The sequence below is a fragment of the Caloenas nicobarica genome, chromosome Z, assembly GCF_036013445.1.
Source record: "Caloenas nicobarica isolate bCalNic1 chromosome Z, bCalNic1.hap1, whole genome shotgun sequence".
Classification (NCBI taxonomy): domain Eukaryota; kingdom Metazoa; phylum Chordata; class Aves; order Columbiformes; family Columbidae; genus Caloenas; species Caloenas nicobarica.
Genome location: NC_088284.1, coordinates 77,412,444 through 77,430,734, shown reverse-complemented (window position 1 = coordinate 77,430,734; position 18,291 = coordinate 77,412,444). Strand labels below are relative to the sequence as shown.

The 18,291-nt window shown below is 38.9% G+C and overlaps 1 protein-coding gene across 2 annotated transcripts in view; it reads right to left on the bottom strand.

Moving 5' to 3' along the window:
* The window catches only part of MSH3 (mutS homolog 3), a 131,574-nt gene that overhangs the window by 54,360 nt on the left and 58,923 nt on the right, over window positions 1-18,291 (bottom strand). For both annotated transcript variants that reach the window (XM_065655914.1, XM_065655915.1), the window contains exons 13-14: window positions 9,660-9,792; window positions 947-1,134 (exon numbers count right to left, since the gene is read on the bottom strand). In XM_065655914.1, coding sequence (XP_065511986.1) covers window positions 947-1,134; window positions 9,660-9,792 — 321 coding nt within the window. The remainder of the gene's footprint in view (window positions 1-946; window positions 1,135-9,659; window positions 9,793-18,291) is intronic.

Here is an 18,291-nt window from a genome sequence, read left to right as displayed (position 1 = left end):
TGCTCTTGGCTTTACTGTTCTGCATCTTAAGCCTCCTGGTGTCTTCCTGTGGTTAAAACTAGGATGTAGCGGTAACAATGGAGGCAGTAGTTCTTCAGAAGAAAGAGTACACAACAAATTATTTTGAATTTAATTAAATAAGACACTTTCCCTTATAATGCATATTCATTCCACTTTACATCATCTTCGTCTACGATTTTTTCCCTTGGGTCAATGAAGGGCAGAATTAAGACAAAAAAGGGTAGACAGCGTCCATACTTTCAGCTCACCTCTCCAAGACTGCAGGGAGGCAATGGCAGGGAAAAGTCTGATCACCCAGAGCCTGAGGCAGCTGCTCATTTAGTCACTTTCTACAGGGAGTCCATGAACAGGCCACTAACCCCAGAAATGCTCTCAGGGGTACAAATCACACAGGCTACACATGGAATCTTCAGTGGTATCAAACTTCATATTCTTGTCATTAGTGAGCATGTAAAGACACTATTAAAAAAAAGGATGTGGGACGCTCAAAGCTTTCATGAATTTTCACAATAGTACAAGGCATATTCATGAGAGCAGAGCAGTCACTCTGCTAAAGGTCAAGTCTCTCTTCAAAAGGAATAGCTTCTCTATTGAAAAAAATAATTAAAAGGTTGTTAAACAAATTAACATGAGCAAAAGATATTTCGCTATAAATTAATTCCCCAAAACAGCTGAAAAACTTTCAAAAAAATATTCAGCCTGAGGCAGACGCTTACTAGGCAAAATACTTGCTCGCCTCGTTTAGTTTTTAAAAAAGCATATAAGCTGTAGAAAACAATCTCTGCTTTAAGCAACCAGTACATACATAAATATAAACAAACAAAAAAAATTAAGGCGTATTAAAACAATATGCATAATTCACATAACTCAATACATTTAGTCAGAAATAAAAGGCACGAACGATTAATATGTTTTCTCTACTTACTTGGCTGCTTCTTCATTAAGGATCTTTAAATAATGTTTTACTGGGGAGAGAAGTTCTGGAATTTCCAACAGTGTATTTTGTAACAGTGGACTTTTCACATCAGAATGTATGACTGGAACAAGAGACTGAATTTCAAAGTCCAGACGAGACAGGGTGCTGACTATCAAGAAGAACTCTTGCGTTGAGCACTGAGAAGGGAAGCAATGTCTAAATCATTACAAAGTATTATATTTTCATTAAATCCTATGGGTTCTTTTGTGGGATTTTTTTTAAAATGAGACAAAATACAATTAAATTTATGGACTGTAACACAACTGCATAATCTTATCACATTAACAAGGTTAATAAAGTGTACTAATTGTTTCAGCCATTGTTGTTAGGACTCAGTCAAGAGCTGATCTCCATTATTCCTGTTGCTGGATGGAGAAGGGTAACACATATGCAGTAGAAAAGTAGGAGAAAAAAAGGGCCCATAATGTGCAAACAGCAAAAACACAGGTTTAGTAATTTTAGGAGCACCACAACTTGTCTGTATGGGCTTGTGCATCTATGTGCTGTTACCTGAATTCCCAGGCTGCTGTTTTGACAAAAGAGGGTTTGGAAAGGCAAGGTCAGGTACAGAGAGGGACAGTCTTGGGAGAAGGACACAGCAAATTAAAAACCAAAACCAGAGAAAACCAGTAGTCACTATTTCAAGTGCTTGTAGCCATTGCCACCTTCAGCCGCTGGCTGGTTACTCCCAGGTCTATGTCATAAGGAGACTAAGGAGAACAGACTGACCTGATCTTCATGTTTCATCCTCTCCTCACCACAGAGTTATGACAGACATTTTTCTGTCTTTTTCAGGCAGCTAGCCACGGAATCATAAAAAGGGAATCTCCCAGATTGGAGCCAATAGCACACATCACTTTCAGAGCTTGCTTCATGATGTCCACAGAGTAGGAGCATACCAGTTCCCTTAAAGCAGCTTCTCACCAAAAGCAATGGCTTGTAAAAGAGAAAAACCCCTCTCTCTTTAACCATTGATATTACTTCTGATGCAGCTCAAGCATTTTGCTGTTAGACTCTAGACACTCTTCAGTGTCAGCATAGTTTATTACCTCTAGCTCATTTTCACGAATTATCAGTCAGGGTTTAGATTTTGCAAGCTGTTAAGAACTGTAACAGAACAATCCACCTTCTGCCACACTCTTAATTCCTGCACTCTATTGTCCCATTCGGCTTTCAGTTACCTAAAGTACTCATGCCCAACCTATAAATTAGGTAATACCGATGCTGAAATGGTCTTTACAGAAGTAAGTTTGCATTTGTGCTACATCATATTTGCATACCAAATGGAAACCCAGTCCTATGAGACACTTCATGCCTTCAAACCCTGCTGAATTCAGTGGCACTCCAGCACATTTCCATTTCAGAAGGTTTGAAAAAAGTTGTACATATATAATTATGCTGATATTTTTTCATATTTTACTCATCTATAGAAACATTCTTCAGTGTTCTGGACTTCTCCCATCGGTCAACTGACAACACTGAAAAAAAAGGTTTCTTTTCATCACCTGAGGATGCAAGGAAGGGAATAGAATATACTGAATGCTTCTATTGTTATATTCTTTGTATGCCAAATCCTTTTCTTCCTACATTTGTTTTCTCTCTCTTACTCAAGCAACATACAGTCTAGAATTTAATTTCCGGTCAGTATTTTGTGCTGATCAGTACAACACTGATTACAGCACATGTAGGCTTCAGTGAATCACTATTTCATAAAACACATCTACACTTTTATTTAGTCATCTTTTCTCTTTCAATTTCTCCCCAGAGGTAATTTTTTTCTTTCTCTTTCCTTCCTACACTCACAGGCAAGAACTAAGACAATTCTCTCATCTATTAGACTGTAGTTATTTCTCCCAAATAACTTCTGTACCCAAACACAGAAGCAAGTATTAACAAAAATGCTGGGCTGGGAAGGAACATTTTCTCTCCCTCCCCACATATGTAAGCCCTAAAATAAGTTTTTTCTGTAATGTCTAATAGCCCTTCAGAACCTGAAGACCATCTCAATGCAACCTTCTGAAAACCATAAAAAAAATAAACTAAGGTCACAGCCTTAGTCCTCTTCTCATTAAATACATATCGCTACTGTCACCAGTGATGGAAGAGTGGCCTCCATGCTGTATAAACACAGAATAAAGGTTAATTGCTGTGTTCACTGATTTGCTCTGTCATAAAGGCTATTAAACAGAAACAAAAGAGAAATAATTCCTAGCCATTTAAGATTTATTCAATCACATAAGTAAATGTAACTGAAGTTATCATAAAGCCGGTATCCAGTATCTGTTAGGTACTCCCAACTAACCTGAAGCACAGCTGTGTGCTGAAGAACGGAACTACAGGCAAGGCTGGTAGATATTTGACTGGAGGAATACACAATTTAACCATGATATTTCATGACATCCAGGAATGCCAGAGAGATTAGATTCTGAATGTTTCTGGAGAATGTAAGCTCATCTTTGTTTCAGACCCACAGAAGTTAGGGACAGAAGGGACTCATTAGGTGGTTTCCCTGAAACTGCTCAATTTTTCTGCATGAGTTCTCTTTTTTTTCCTGTTCTCGGGCCCTTATATTCCAAGAAACTATGTGCTTACCACTTCCCTTGAAAAACTAATCCATAAAGCAGTAAGTATCATCATGTAAAAGTTTTATCTGATAGCCTAAATTGCCCTTCCATTAATCCAAATATCTCTAGTTTTACTCTTTTGTATCACACTAACTCAACTCCCTCTTTGCTAACACCCTTCAAAAATCTCTAAACCTTCTGTTGTCCTTTAATCATCAATTTAACTGAACTATAGTCTTTTAGTCTTTCTTCCTAAGCAATCTATTATTCAGCCTCACAAAAACTTTGGTTCTCCCCTGCACTTGCTGCAATTTATCAACATCTTTCTGATAATCTGGAACTTTTTTTTTCTATCTTGTGAAAGCTCTGACAACAAAATAAAACAAAATAATAAAGCAGTAAATCTGTCAATAGCATCTCAAGTCAAAGCACAAAAGAAAGGTCTGAAAGACTAAACAAATGAATTCAGGCTTGGACTCAAAGTCAAAGTAAAATACAGTATGATTGACTGCACCATCATCATCAACCTTGATGCAGATAAAGGATAAAATTCTGCAAGACTTCCGTTGACTACAAAATGTACTCAACGAGGCACAGGCTGAAGCCCTGCCATGCGAAATTGTAAAGTAGGTCCCTGTCAGACAGCATTAAGTGATTCATAGGAAAACAACGTCCAGAAAAGAAGAATGAGCAGATATGGACAGTAAGAAATACATCAGTTGAACAGGTGGTGTTTGTTTGGGTTGTTTTGGTTAAACTGTTCTTTAAAAAAAGAAATCAAATAGGGACTTAATTAGAACACTATCTATATGAGGGTGGCAGAAGGAAAAGATTTTAAGAAAATATAAGAACACCCATCTGAGGTGTTCTTCATTAAGGGTCGTGAGGCTGGTGAAGGTGAGGCTTCAATAAGGGGAGGAAGGTAGATTTCAAGGCAGTGTCGCCTAGAAAAGAATCAGCAGGATTAAAAACCAAACCAAACCAAAAAACCCACCAAAACAAAACACCAAACAAAACAAACAAAACACCAAAAACCCCCAAAATTTGGTCATGTACGAAAGAAACCATAAACAATCCTGAAGGTTATAATGAGATTTCTCAAAGGATGCTTAATGAACATGCTGAAGCTTCTTGGAGCAAGTCTGATAGCCAATGCACCATAACAGTAATCTAGTGAGCTAAAATCTATTTGATTCTACTGTGATCAAATAGATTCACAGTCTACAGTGCCTTTGGGGAATGGGAAATACAGCACGCTTTACTGCAAACAACTTTGGTAAACACAACATTCCCAAGAAAGAGGGTGAACATAACCCTTTTGTATTTATTCAGAGTATTACTGTTTCCCCTGGCTTGGTTTTAGTAATGCTGCAGGACTTTGCATCTAAAATTTAATAGCTCCACTGCAGAAATTATTTACTAAGCAAACGGGTAACTTGGAACAGATACATAAAAATAACTCCGAAAAGCTGGGCTCCATTAAAGTAGGACTGATTCCATTTAAATCCTAAGTAACCTTACAAAAGATATGTAACTGTTATAAATTAGAAGCTTTTAAAATACATTAAAAAAGGTTTACATAAAGCAGTATTAATAGTATTGCATTCATAGAAGATTGTCACAAGCATGTTCAATGCTATTTTTGAAGTCTGATTTTGAAATGCTGTCAATCATGGCTAAAGCTTCCCTGGCACTAGAAAAATAACCTGAGTTGACAGTGATGACAAACAATAGTTTCAACCAGCAGTTTATCAAACTGTACTAAAAATGGTATGGCTGCCACTGAGAAGGATCCATGAAAGATGCATAGCAGTATGCCAGCTCTAACGCCCTTTCAACAACACTGAAAGCAATTCAGCCTTGTTTGCATTAGTGAAATTGTTTCCAAAAGATATAAAAGGGAGCCACAGAGACCCACAGCTGACAGCCATTGACTGCTCCAAGTTAAAAGCATTTCAAATAATAAAAGGGAGTTGAAATGCAGCATACATTTATCACTCCTCTCAAACTGTAATAACTACCTTGGTTTTAGTATAGTGAGCATACTATTTTTGGTTTAGGAAAAATGAGGTATTTTCATTTAAAGGTTACTATGTCCCCTTGTTACAACACTATATAAATCAGCTTAACAGCAAACAATTTGCTCAAATCGGTACTTAGTATTTAAATTCTAAAAAAATCTGTGATGTGCATTGTTTAAAAGATTAAAAGTATAGTATATGTAAGATATGCATACTGCTATCATACAGGAAAAAATGTAAAAAATGGAGATATGTCTTAGATAAAGTCAATAAGATATTATGCTATGGTAGAACTTATTTTAAACATTCTATACAAACATTAACTAATTTCTTGAGCATTTATAGCAGGTATTGATTTCATAAGAGAACAAAAATCAGAAATACAACATTTTTCTCTGAATCTTCTGAAGATCACACCATCTTCAAGGAAGTATCAAACATACCTTCCAGGAAAGGGCACATTTTCAGCATCATTCTGATGGACAAGCTTATGTGAAAGATTTTAAACACTGAGCTGAGCAGCACCCTTCTCCTCTGACGAGTCTGAGTGTGCCAGTGAAGTAGTGAAGTATTCACGGGAAAACTGAAAGGCAAATCCCACCACGAGGCTGTAGGCAGCCAGGCAGCAAGTACCTCCCTTGTAGCAACTGCCTGCTTTATTTCACACAGGTGAGCAGCCTGGGGAGTGGGAAGCAAAGTTTTAGAGACCGATTCAGAACTGAACAGGTTTTGCCAACTGCAGCAACAGGTGAGAAACTCCAAAGGAGGAAGAGCGTATGGCTGAAGTTAGGAGCAGAACAAACTGAAATGACATTTTACTACATGCCCTGGTGAGGTTTGATTATTGACCTCACTCCTTGTGTAGGAGTTCAGTGAAATAGCTTCAGTTTAATGTGCTCTGTAAATTCAATGACCATTTGTTATGATGACTACTGTCCACTTCTGTGACAAGCTTTAGTTAAAAAATAATGTTTACTGAGCAAAGGGTACAAATAAGATAAACATTAATGGATCAGACCTGTATAAATATTTATCTTCTGAAATACACTGTGTGAAACCAGGCATGAAACTGGCAAGCAACATCAGGATGGCCCAGTAGGACACATTCTGAAAGTACTGATGGCATGTTTACTCTGTAGTGGTTTTCAGACCTAGTCATCCATAGGTCTCTGACTGCTCCCTTGCCATTCTGTGCACTCCAAGACAAGGCTAAGCAGTCACCAGTTTAACTGAGACAAAAAATGTAGGGTCCTGCCATTCTTACCTCCCCCTGTCCTGAGATGCAGATTACAAAAGGAAATGCATGTGGCCTAAATTTTGGTGGCTCCCTCTGGGGGCTAGAGGGCATGGCAAAACTGGTTATGGAAAACACTGACCAATGTGTCTTCCAGAAAGATCTAGTTCTGCAACAGGTCCAGGCACTATTCAGACAAATCTCTTGACAATTCCCTGTCTCTCAGTTTCCTTTTGAAGTCAACTTATGAATGCTACCAAGAAGTCTTCAAACAGTTCATCTCCAGACATCCTTCTCTTGCCATAGAGAAGGGTGAGGCCATTCTGCTGTTGACCGCATTTCTGCCTGGCAAAATCTCAGGTGCTCGAGCTGAAGGAACTGAGAAGAACAACCAGTCCTTCTGTTAATTCAACTCTCCATAGCAACAGTGCCATTGCTCTTGTCCCCTTAACCATTCCCATAGCCCTTTTCCAGGCTGGGACAAACTTGGAGATGGTAATATTTAATAATTAATAATAAAATTACCTTGACATCCAAGGTAATACCCAATTCCCATTACAAGAATGCTGTTCTAATGCCAGATTGCTCTTACCTGGGAGTAGATCAGCAATGGTTTTTGGTGGTTTGGGGTAATGGGAACTTGTGGAGGGTCAGATGACGCTACATCATTAGAAGACTTATTAAAAAAAACAAAACAAACAAACAAAACCACAAACAAACAAACCAGGAAAAGATATAATGATGTTATTTACCAAAGGAGCTCCCATAAGGATGCTTTCCCTTGCAATTCAGTTCCAAATCAAAGCATTGTTTTGCCTCAGGTTTTTTGTCCGTGTCCTCTAGAGGTTAGTGGTGCAAAGTAATAAAAATGAAAGTTCTTCAATGGCTGATCTGAATGAAAGGCGTTTGGAATGACTGAGACAATCCAGCCACCTCTGTACACTTCAGGAACCTCCCTTTGTGAAACATGAAATACTTGTCACATTCACCTATTTTTCCTGCAGTTGACACTGAATTAACAAGCCTGCATTGCAGCATATTCCTTTAGCTAGGCCACCAGTGTGCTCCACTCAGCATTTTGGAACCCTTAGCTGGAATGAAATTGCAGGGAACCTAATTTTGAGCATGTGGGAGCTGGATATCTGGAATTAACAGAACTGGAAAGGCTCCTAGTGGGAACTGAAATTACAGCACTTACTGGATATTCTGGCTGGGGGGTGGGAGGCGGAGGAAAAAAAAAAAAAAAAAAAAAAATCAAGAAAACCAGTTACACGATGTTCTTGAAAATGTAGCTGCTTTGCAGGGACCTTTCTTCAGGCTCAACACTCACCACCTGTCTAGACTGCAGGATCTGTTTCCTAGAGTCTGCTTTTGATTCTTTATTCAAAACAGGCTCTGTCTTTTAGGGACACTGTCATCTCCGCAAAGCCCCAAAGACCTTCAGTGCTTTGGGCACTCTCCACAGTCTTCTGCCGTGGATGACAAACTAGATTTTTACCAAGGGAAATTCATCAAAGTGTGTGCTTGGAGCTTTCCCCTCCCATTTACCCTTCGTAAGGATTCTGCTGGAGCATTTCTCCTCTCTGGCAACTTCTTTCCAACATCTGATCCACTAAACACATATCTACACACTACAGTAGCTGTTATTGTTAAGACAAAATACATTGTCACCTCATTCCAAAAATGACATGAAAATCCAGGGCCTCTGAAAGGTTCCACATAAACATTGGCTTTAAATGCTGAAAAGGGTAAGCAGCCCTATAACAGGAAGGAAAACCCAAAGAAAGAGATACAGGCTAGTACAAAAAAAAAGAGAAAAAAAAAAGCACAGGATAGCAGTGAAGAATTGCCACGATGTTGTGAAATACAGATGTATACCTACAAACCTTATTACATGTCATTCAGTTTGAAATGAGTCAAACCATTAAAAAGTGAATTATCTAATTCCAGAGAGTTTTTTAAAAGAACAATTTTATCATGTGGATTCCGTACATTTTAGAGGATGGAGAAGTTGCTGCACACTCCCTCTTTTCATAAACTTCATTATGGCTGGACCTCTGTATCTGTTCATGGAAATATGCAAGTCCTTCCATGTGCCTGACGCTGCAACACGTTATGGCTTTAAAAATTATACAAGAATTGAGTTTCAGATTTTCAGAGAGAGGAAACCTTTGTGATGTACCATCCAAAGAAATTACAATTTTGCTCTCCTACCCACCTATTCCTTTATCTAAAACAAACTGTCAAAACCTTGAAATATAACAGTGAAATAGAAGAACATGAGGTACTGTATAGGTGCTATTAGTACATTAATCTGCTTCGACTTAGAATTGTCAGTGTCTCATTACAAGTAATTCTTATTAAAATGTGCAAGTGAGATCCAAATTACAGAATTTATAAACAAATTAACATTAATTTGAAAACAGCTAACTACAGCTAAGTGGTTTCACTTGCAAGTGTGATTTTATATAAGCATACAGAATGCAATACATTGTTTTAAAGGGAAATAATTTATGGCACAAGGACCTATCGCACCCTCCCTTCTCACAGAATCCAGCCACTGAATGAGTACTGTAGATGTTTCTTCTGTCAGCATTAGCAATACAGTATATGTATTCTAGAACTCTACTCAGACGTTTCTTTTATCATCATATCACTGATAACAAATAAGATTGTACTATAGGGCAAAAACTTCTTTTATAAAGCTGCAACCCTTTATTATGTGAGACTCAATCTTGCTAAGACAAACATATTTTTAAACAAATATGCAAAAGCTATAGAAGTACATTAAGACAGAATGACGCCATTTAGAAAATAATAAATTAGGGTAATTATGGCTATACCTTTTTGTGAAAAACACTGCAGAGGCCTCTCTCTATATCTGGCAGCTTACAAAGAAGGTTTCGAATACGATCAAAGACACTGGATTCTGACAGCAGAATTTCAGACACAGCATCAAGCCGGGTATTTATTTCACTGTAAAAGAATAATCAGAAGATCAATAATAAAGCTTGTGCTTCTGTTTTGTTTTGGTTTGTTTTTTAAACTTTGACCAAGGCCATAAGTAGAACAATTAAGAAATGCAGAGAATATCATGCTTTCATTCAGGATGCAAGTGAGATCCTGAATATAAGCTCATTATTCCGTCTCTATGCTTGAAACTGCCAAGTATACACTTCAGTGCCCATGTCTACATGTTCTTCTACTGGTACATAACAAGAGCAACACTGAATATCCAACTCTAAATTTGCAGGCTTGTACCTGGAGGGTAGGAGGAGTTTATATTTGAACTCTATGTAGCATACTTTATTCCAACAGGGTATAAATATTGGTTACCATTTCACTCCTCTACTTTTGATCCAGACCAACGATTGGTAATTAAATGAATCACAACCATGTTGGGTTTTGGCTTTTTTTTTTTTTCAAAACACGTAACATTAATCTCCACATTTCAGGACTGACGCCAATCAATGAGGGAGCATTTTTTTATGTGAAGAAACAATTCTGTAGTTATTTGCACCTTCCCTGCAATGATATTCTTACAGCCACTGTCAGAAAAGAGCTTTAAAATAGCCAACCTACTGTCAAGGTTTACCTTCATTTACACTACTGCTAATGGAACAGCTACAACTTCCAATATATCCATGAACTGACTGTAGATTGCGGAGCTGAGGTAAACTCTGCTTTTTGTGCAACCAAATTGCCCCAGTGCTGCTTTCTAGGAAAAGACTGAGATTAGAGGTATATGGGTGCATCAAAAAACACGCAGGTTAGGAGTTCATCTTCAGGAGCTATCACTGCCCGTGCATGCAGCCCAAGGGAAACAGACTGAAAGGCAGAGGATTTGCTCTAAGACAGCAGTGAAAGAGATGTGTCAAAGCCGAATAGCACAGTTCCTCTGAATGTAGCTTTTTTATGTTCAGGCTTTATCTCTGAGGTAACTATATGCACTACAAAACAGAGTCAACTAGGTGAAAGCTGTGCTAAGATTTGCTGAGGTTTCACAACAAAAACATCTGCTCCGGATCATGTGTTTCCCCAGAGTCCCCCACCGACATGCCGCCGGGCATACTGCGAGGGTACCAGCGCGTTGGAAAGTTTTATCCAGCATTTGGAAAGTTTCCAGCAAGTAAGGCTGAATCTGAAACATAACATTCCAAGAAAATTTAAAAATCCTCAAGACATTCCAGTGCTTATTTTAAAATCCTTGCGTTTTCTCCCAGAATGACAACTAAGCCTTTTCACAACATTCTCCTCCTGATACCAGGAGTTCAGAAATCCCCACACGGCTGGGTGCGTGTCCATCCATCCTTGCAAGTTACGAAGAAACCAGTCTTTTGATACTGACACTGTGCATACTGGCCAAGTGTGTGCAAGGCAAATACAGCCTCTGTTCTCACAGACCAGCAAGATGCTTACGGCTCTGCCAGCACACAGGGATGAAAAGCAAGGTTGCAATCAAAAGAGAAGATTTTGGGAAAGAACGCCTGCCTTGCCCAGGGCTTTTATCGAAGAATTGCTGTGCTATTTGCCACTGTAGCTGCCAACAAATGCTGTCCATGAGGAAATCAATGAAATTAGGTAGTTCCATAGGTTGCAGACATTACAACACACTGGCAGTCACAGGCCTTTGGCCCTGAAGATAGCTAAATCTAAGAGTCCTTGAAATTTTATTACACTGCATGTGGAAGGGAGAACATAATGACTGGATGTGCACTCGCATACACATAAATCTAACAACATTTAAGTGCCAGGATTTTTTCAGTGACATACTGCTTTATACTAAACCAGTAAAACCAGCCCCTCATCTGTCACAAATGACACAGATTCATCCTCAGAGCATCCTTGCTGTACAGCACCAGGATTTGCAGTGCCCCACGTGCCACCATCTACCTGGATGCAGGTAGGTGAACTCCTCTACAGCCACCATACGAACTGGGGACAGACTCACTGCTGCCTTCTTGACCCCTGGCACCTTGGGAACTCACTCAGTTACCTCTGAATGGGACAGCAGGCTCTCCCATCACGCCACAGCAACCTAAATATTCCACTCCACTATCCTAAAAGACTGCTTTTCCCAGCTCTGAGGAAAACAGAAATGTCAGACTTCATAGGTTCTGCTTAGCAGCCCTGTTGCAGCTCACAAGAATACCTTCTTCCTCACCATCATTCCACTCTTCCAGCAATGCCAAATGCACAATATTAAACATTTCTCACGTTCCTTTGGGCAGCCAGGCCACCTGCAAGCAACAGCAGCAGACAGCAGCTGCCATCAGTGCAACGGCTCAGGCCTATGGAGGCTGCTTCCAGCACAGAATGCACCCAAGCTTTAAATCCAATCCTTAAGAGCCACCATCACGTATCTGGTGTACACTGGCAGGGTTACTAAAAGTTACGCAACCAAATAACCAAAGAACAAGCTGTTGGCATCCACACAGTGTATTCAAGACAGCAGAGGTTTAAGCTTTATACATCAGTGAGGCGCTCTGAACTACAGCTGGATAATGGAGAGGATATTGAGAAGTGTTATTATCAGTGACAAAGTAATAAAAAACCCTGAGTATGCAGCTTTGAAGCTAGCAAATAGTCACACTGAAATTTTGAAAGGTCAGTGTCATCAGCCACAAACACATTGTCATGCAGAATTATTAAAATTTGCTGTACTTGAGACCCTGGAACACTCCTGTGTGTGAAGGAATACTGAACTGTTAAATTAAAAACATGTGTACCCTGAAGAAAAAAAGAATCTGTATTTTTATAACAAAAAGAACATGTAAGCAGCAGAATTCTCTTCCAGAACACTGTCACTTAATTTAAACAGCATGATTATATCTCTGTGGCCAATTGAAAAAATACAGTAATACATAAAATAGATGCAGATATTAAAAAAGCTCCTCCCTTCAAAGCTTAATCTGCACTTTAATCATCTTCACATATGGCTGTCACTGTAGCTCCAGTAATCTAAAACTAAGCATCCATACAGTTTTTCTGCTTTAATCCTACAAGTAAGAAAGGGTCAGGGAGACAGCATTCAGTAACAAACGACCCATTTTTCTACCTGTAAACAAAACATAGCGAGATTCCTATTTCAAAAGTCAGCAAGTACAGTCAGAAAGTACAATGAAGAATTAGGTAAAACTCCACATGTATGAGGAAGAAAGGACAGGGAAGAGATACGATAAAACCAGACAATTGTGTATTTTGAAATATGATTTTAAACTTTAAATATTTGTACTTAAACTAATAAACATTTTGTTGAAGACCCATTTATTATACTGATCAGTTGTTAAACCATCTCAAAAGAAATTTGTTTTGCAGAGTTAATGAGCATATTTACAGTTTGGGGTTTCTAATCTCTGCCTGATCAGGAAAAAAATCTCACCACTAGAAAATTTGAATCTAGCGTTATACAAAGAAACTCAACAGCTTATGCTGTCTCACATTTTATAAACTGGCTACTACTTCATTCTCTATTTAGATGCAATATTAGCCTATTCTTTCCCATCTGTATAAACGTTATCAGCATTGGAGGTCTATCCAATTTGCCAAATAATCTTCTGTGAAATAATATAAGTTAGTTGACTACAAGCAATATGCTTACTTCTGCCATATTCTCCATCTAAGAATAGCATCATTAATGCTTTGTAACGTATTTAAACATAACAAAATCTAACTGCAGCATTTTTTATTCTAGTCATTTAAGAGAACTGCTTGAAATTAAATCATGAGATACTCCTCTGTATTATTCTGCTTCCAGATACATGAACAACACAGAAAATTAGCAAATAGAAAAAGATTTGAATCCCAAACTAAAAACTATTTTGACAAAGCAGAAGGCTGCAAGTACAGATGCACTGCACTAACATCTGAACATCTTAACAATCTAAATAACATTGCTGGTTGCTAGTGTGCTAACAGATCTGCTGATCTCTCACAAACCTAACATTTCTAGATGCAGTAATATATCATTACATTTAAAGCAGAGTGAAATTGATAATGTAACCCCTACATAAGAACCGCAGAAAATTTTCAGTCATAGAGTCATAGAATAGTTTGGGTTGGAAGGGACCTTCCAAACTCATCCAGTGCCACCCCTGCCATGAGCAGGGACATCTTCACCCAGATCAGGTTGCTCAGAGCCCCATCCAGCCTGGCCTGGGATGTCTCCAGGGATGGGGCATCCACCACCTCTCTGGCCAACCTGGACCACGGTCTCACCACCCTCATGGTGAAGAATTTCTTCCTAATATCTAATGTCAATCTACTCTCTTTCAGTTTAAAGCCATTACCCCTTGCCCTATCACTACATGCTCTTGTAAAAAGTAGATAAGGTTTTATTTGTATATACGAAGTAAATAAATACAAATTTATCAGAAATCTCTTCATTTTCTCTCTTAAACTTATGATAAATGCATAACATATGAGTTCATTCATCATGGTAAGGACATAGCTAAAGTACCATGAATGTATAAAATTGAAATTACTTTTATTAAATCTGTTTAAAGACCACAGCAATATGTAAAACTACCAGTCACAAGAATTCAACAATTGAAAAAAATATAATGAAGGGTGTGAAACAACAAACACTGCTTCCCATGAACTATATTACCTAGAACAAAGCCTAGCAGTCTCCTGCCTAAATACAGCATTTCAGAGGAAAAAAAAGTATCACTTAAACACTGGAAAAATGCAAGATACACACAAGCGAAACCTAAAAAAATTTACAGCATTCTGGCTCTGTTCACTTTTTCTTTCTGTATGCAGGAAAAAGAGTAATATACTCCCAAAACTCCTAATGTCTCATCCCCCTCCAGAGAGGTCCAACATTCCCCTAAATAAACATGCAGCCATGAGAAGACAATATTCATGAATGGATCGCAAATACTTAACAGCAATGTACAAGTAAACTTTGCCTTCACATCTGTTAAAAGAATGTATAAAATATGCAAATAGTAATCAAACACTTTTGTTTATGTTCACACACAATATATTTCAGCTATTTCTGCCAAAAAAGGGAACCGTTAGCTACTTCAGCCAACATGAATGAATGCCTGATTACTACATTTACAAGGAGTTAGACACAGCATTCTCTGGTAGCAAAACGTAGCTAGCAAAAATGAATGAATGCATGTGATGATGCTGCAAGCTTTTTCTTTACTACAGCAATTTTGAGATCCCAGGCATATGCCATAACCTGCATTTGTGCATTTTATATTGGCACTGATGCTATAAAATCTTTATTCTTAGGAGAAAAATTTAGCCTGTGAAATTCTGCTGTAGGATGGATGGATTTTTTTTCCCAAAATCACTGCTGCAAAAGAAGATTCTAATCCAGTTCTGGATGATGATCATATCAAACAGCAACCAGTTTAACTCTGAATTAAGATGGGCTTATTTAAAGACCTTTAGGTAGTTTGTTTTACTACCCAGATATCTTAATTGTGGGAACAAGGACAAAGTAAAACTCGGAAGACTTTTCCTTAGGATGGTACTTCGTGTATAGAAGCATAAATAAACCAGCACTCAATACCTTCAAAGAGATAGGATTTAGAACAAGCTATTTTTATAGGAGGAAAGACGTGCCGTTGCCAACATCACTATGAAGAGCCCCTCTTCTTCCCAGTTCAACAATATATATCTTCCAAATAAAAGTCATGTAGCATTAGTAATACCAATTTACACTTTTTTTCATCTTTAGTGGTAAAAGAAGAACTGTCTGCAGTTCTGAATTGTGTAGCTCTGAATTTGCTAAAGCTACGGCCATTCTATGCTTTTGTAAGCAAAGTATATTAAGACTAACAGTAATCATTAATACTGTCCTACAAGGTTTCAATTCAGGCTCAATAAAAGCGTAATCTCATCCAGAACTGCGAGGAATGGGGCGCAAAGGCCACTAGACTCACAGGAAAAAATGGAAACCTTATTTTTGAGGGGTAATTAAAATTTTGGTTTCTCTAGCTTGCAAAGCACAGGTTAAAATGTTTTTCGCAACTCTCTAAATACATGCAATTTTTCTCCTTCCTTGTGATTTAAACAGCACCTTTAACTCAAATGTATCAGGAATAGTGTGGTCAGCAGGACTAGAGAAGTGATTGTGCCACTGTACTCGATGCTGGTGAGGCTGCACGTTGAATCCTATGTTCAGTTTTGGGCCCCTCATCATAAGAAGGACATCAAAATACTAGAGAGTGCAGAGAAGGCGATGAGGCTGGTGAGGGGCCTGGAGCACAAGTCTGATGAGGAACAGCTGAGGGAACCGGGGCTGTTCAGCCTGGAGAAAAGGAGGCTGAGGGGAGACCTTATCTCTGTCGACAACTACCTGAAAGGAGGTTGGAGCATGGAGGAGGTTGGTCTCTTCTCCCCAATAATAAGTGATAGGATGAGAGGAAATGGCCTCAAGTTGTGCCATGGGAGGTTTATATTGGATATTAGAAATTTTTTTTTTTTTTAATCGAAAGGGTTGTGAAGCACTGCGACAGGCTGCCCAGGGCAGTGGTGGAGTCACCATCCCTGGAGAGGTTTAAAAGACGCGTAGACGAGGTTCTTAGGGACATGGTTTAGAGGTGGTCTTGGTAGTGTTAGGCTAATGGTTTGCCTCCATGATCTTAAAGGTTTTTTCCAACTAAAATGATTCTATGATTCTAAATTGACTGCAAATAAACGCAGGCAAGAAACTACACAGAGAGTTTCAGCCACTGAAGTGCCATATTCACTTGTGGCAAACAGTGTGCCTTGCAGACAAGAACATGAAATATACCACAGTAAAGCTGAAATACACCAACAGGTTGGGGTGAACCTGGGGCCAAAAGGGTGAGTTCATCTTAAATGGGGTTTAAGTGTTTGATTCACTGGTACTTCTTGCGGCAGCCAAGAAGAGGCTTTGTCACCATCTATTTGATGTGGTCTGGAACACGTAAGTAATTATTTCCACCATGTATTTGATGTGGCCTGGAAAAATTAAGAGAGACTTCTCTGTCCCTTCTCTTGCCGTGACACCAGTGATGCCAGCAGGGTGCTGGTCGCAGCATTGAACTGGGATCGTTGAGAACACTGAGGCTTGTGCTGGCTACAGCTTGCCACCGGCTCAGGGTCCGCGTGGAGGAGGGACCTTCGCCCTCCAGGTGGGGTGGGCACTGCCCACTTTTATCTCAGAAGTTTCCTGTTACAGCAGAGGCCCAAAATGTTGATGAAACCTTTGATCACCACTCCCTTCCCCTGGCACACTACGTTATGATAAAGGCTTTTAATTTTTTGCTCTACATTTACTCCAGTGCATTAAGCACATTCTGTGGCTTGCACTACAGCAGAACTGAGACATGTATCCCCAAAACATAGGTGAAATCGTCTGCGTGGGCAACAAGGTTGGTTTGGTTGGGTTTTTTTTTCTATTTCAACACAAGCTGATAAGGACAAAGCCTGTTCACCCCAAAGCCCTGAGCAAGCTTTCCATGCTGGAAGATGCATGACTTCTGAATTTGATGTTTAGGGCATTCTGCTCTCCAAAATCTTATCATTCAACTCATTACATTACCTTCTGCACATCATACATGACATATTAAAAAACTAAGAGAGTCAACAGGCTATTAAAGAAATCCAATTTATGTGCTTGCGGATCACTCTCATTCAACCTGTTTAAGCCACTGCAAAGCATGAATATCCCTAAAAAACCAGCGGATACCACCTCAAAGAGAGAGAAAGCATTGTGCAAAATAGTATGTTCAAGCAACACAAAAAACAATCATTTTATCACATCCAGTGATCCACTCCCCACACCTAAGATTTCAAAATTTTGCGCTAGATACTTTTCTAACTCACCAAGCACTTTTGCAACCAAGGCAAACACCAGCATTTCAAGATTACCTTCCACTCAGAGAGCAAAGTCTCTACCTTCTCCCTGGCTACAGTACTAGAAATGACACTTGATGATGTCCACCCACTGATATTTAAAACATATTCTACCTCCCCAGGAATAGACTAGGGATAAAAAAAACCCCACTCTCTCTTATGCAATGCTTTCTACACATACGGGCCACAGTGTTCTCTGGATAGGAATGGAATTCTACACATATTCCTCTACAGTGGCTATAAATTGCTCTGTATGATACATCCATCATTTATCTCCAGTTCTACTTTAAGCATCTAATCACAGCTTCATTAGCTTTACAGCCTGATCTAATACGAAAATAATAAACCTCTATATAATTGTGCTACTCATCTACCTATTCCAGTTTTTAAATTTGTTCAATTCCAGCCTACATTGACAAGGTTGAGGGAAGAGTTTGTTTGATCTCAATGACACAAATTTCCTACAAAATGTGCAACAATCAACAGCTGAGCAAGGCAAAGACACAGATTAATAATCAATGAGGAAAAGGATGCAATATTTTTTCCACAGTTGTCTAATCTGTTTGGACTCCAGACCACACAAGCAGCATTGCCATAGTCTGGAGCCAGTCATAACAATTAGAGAACAGG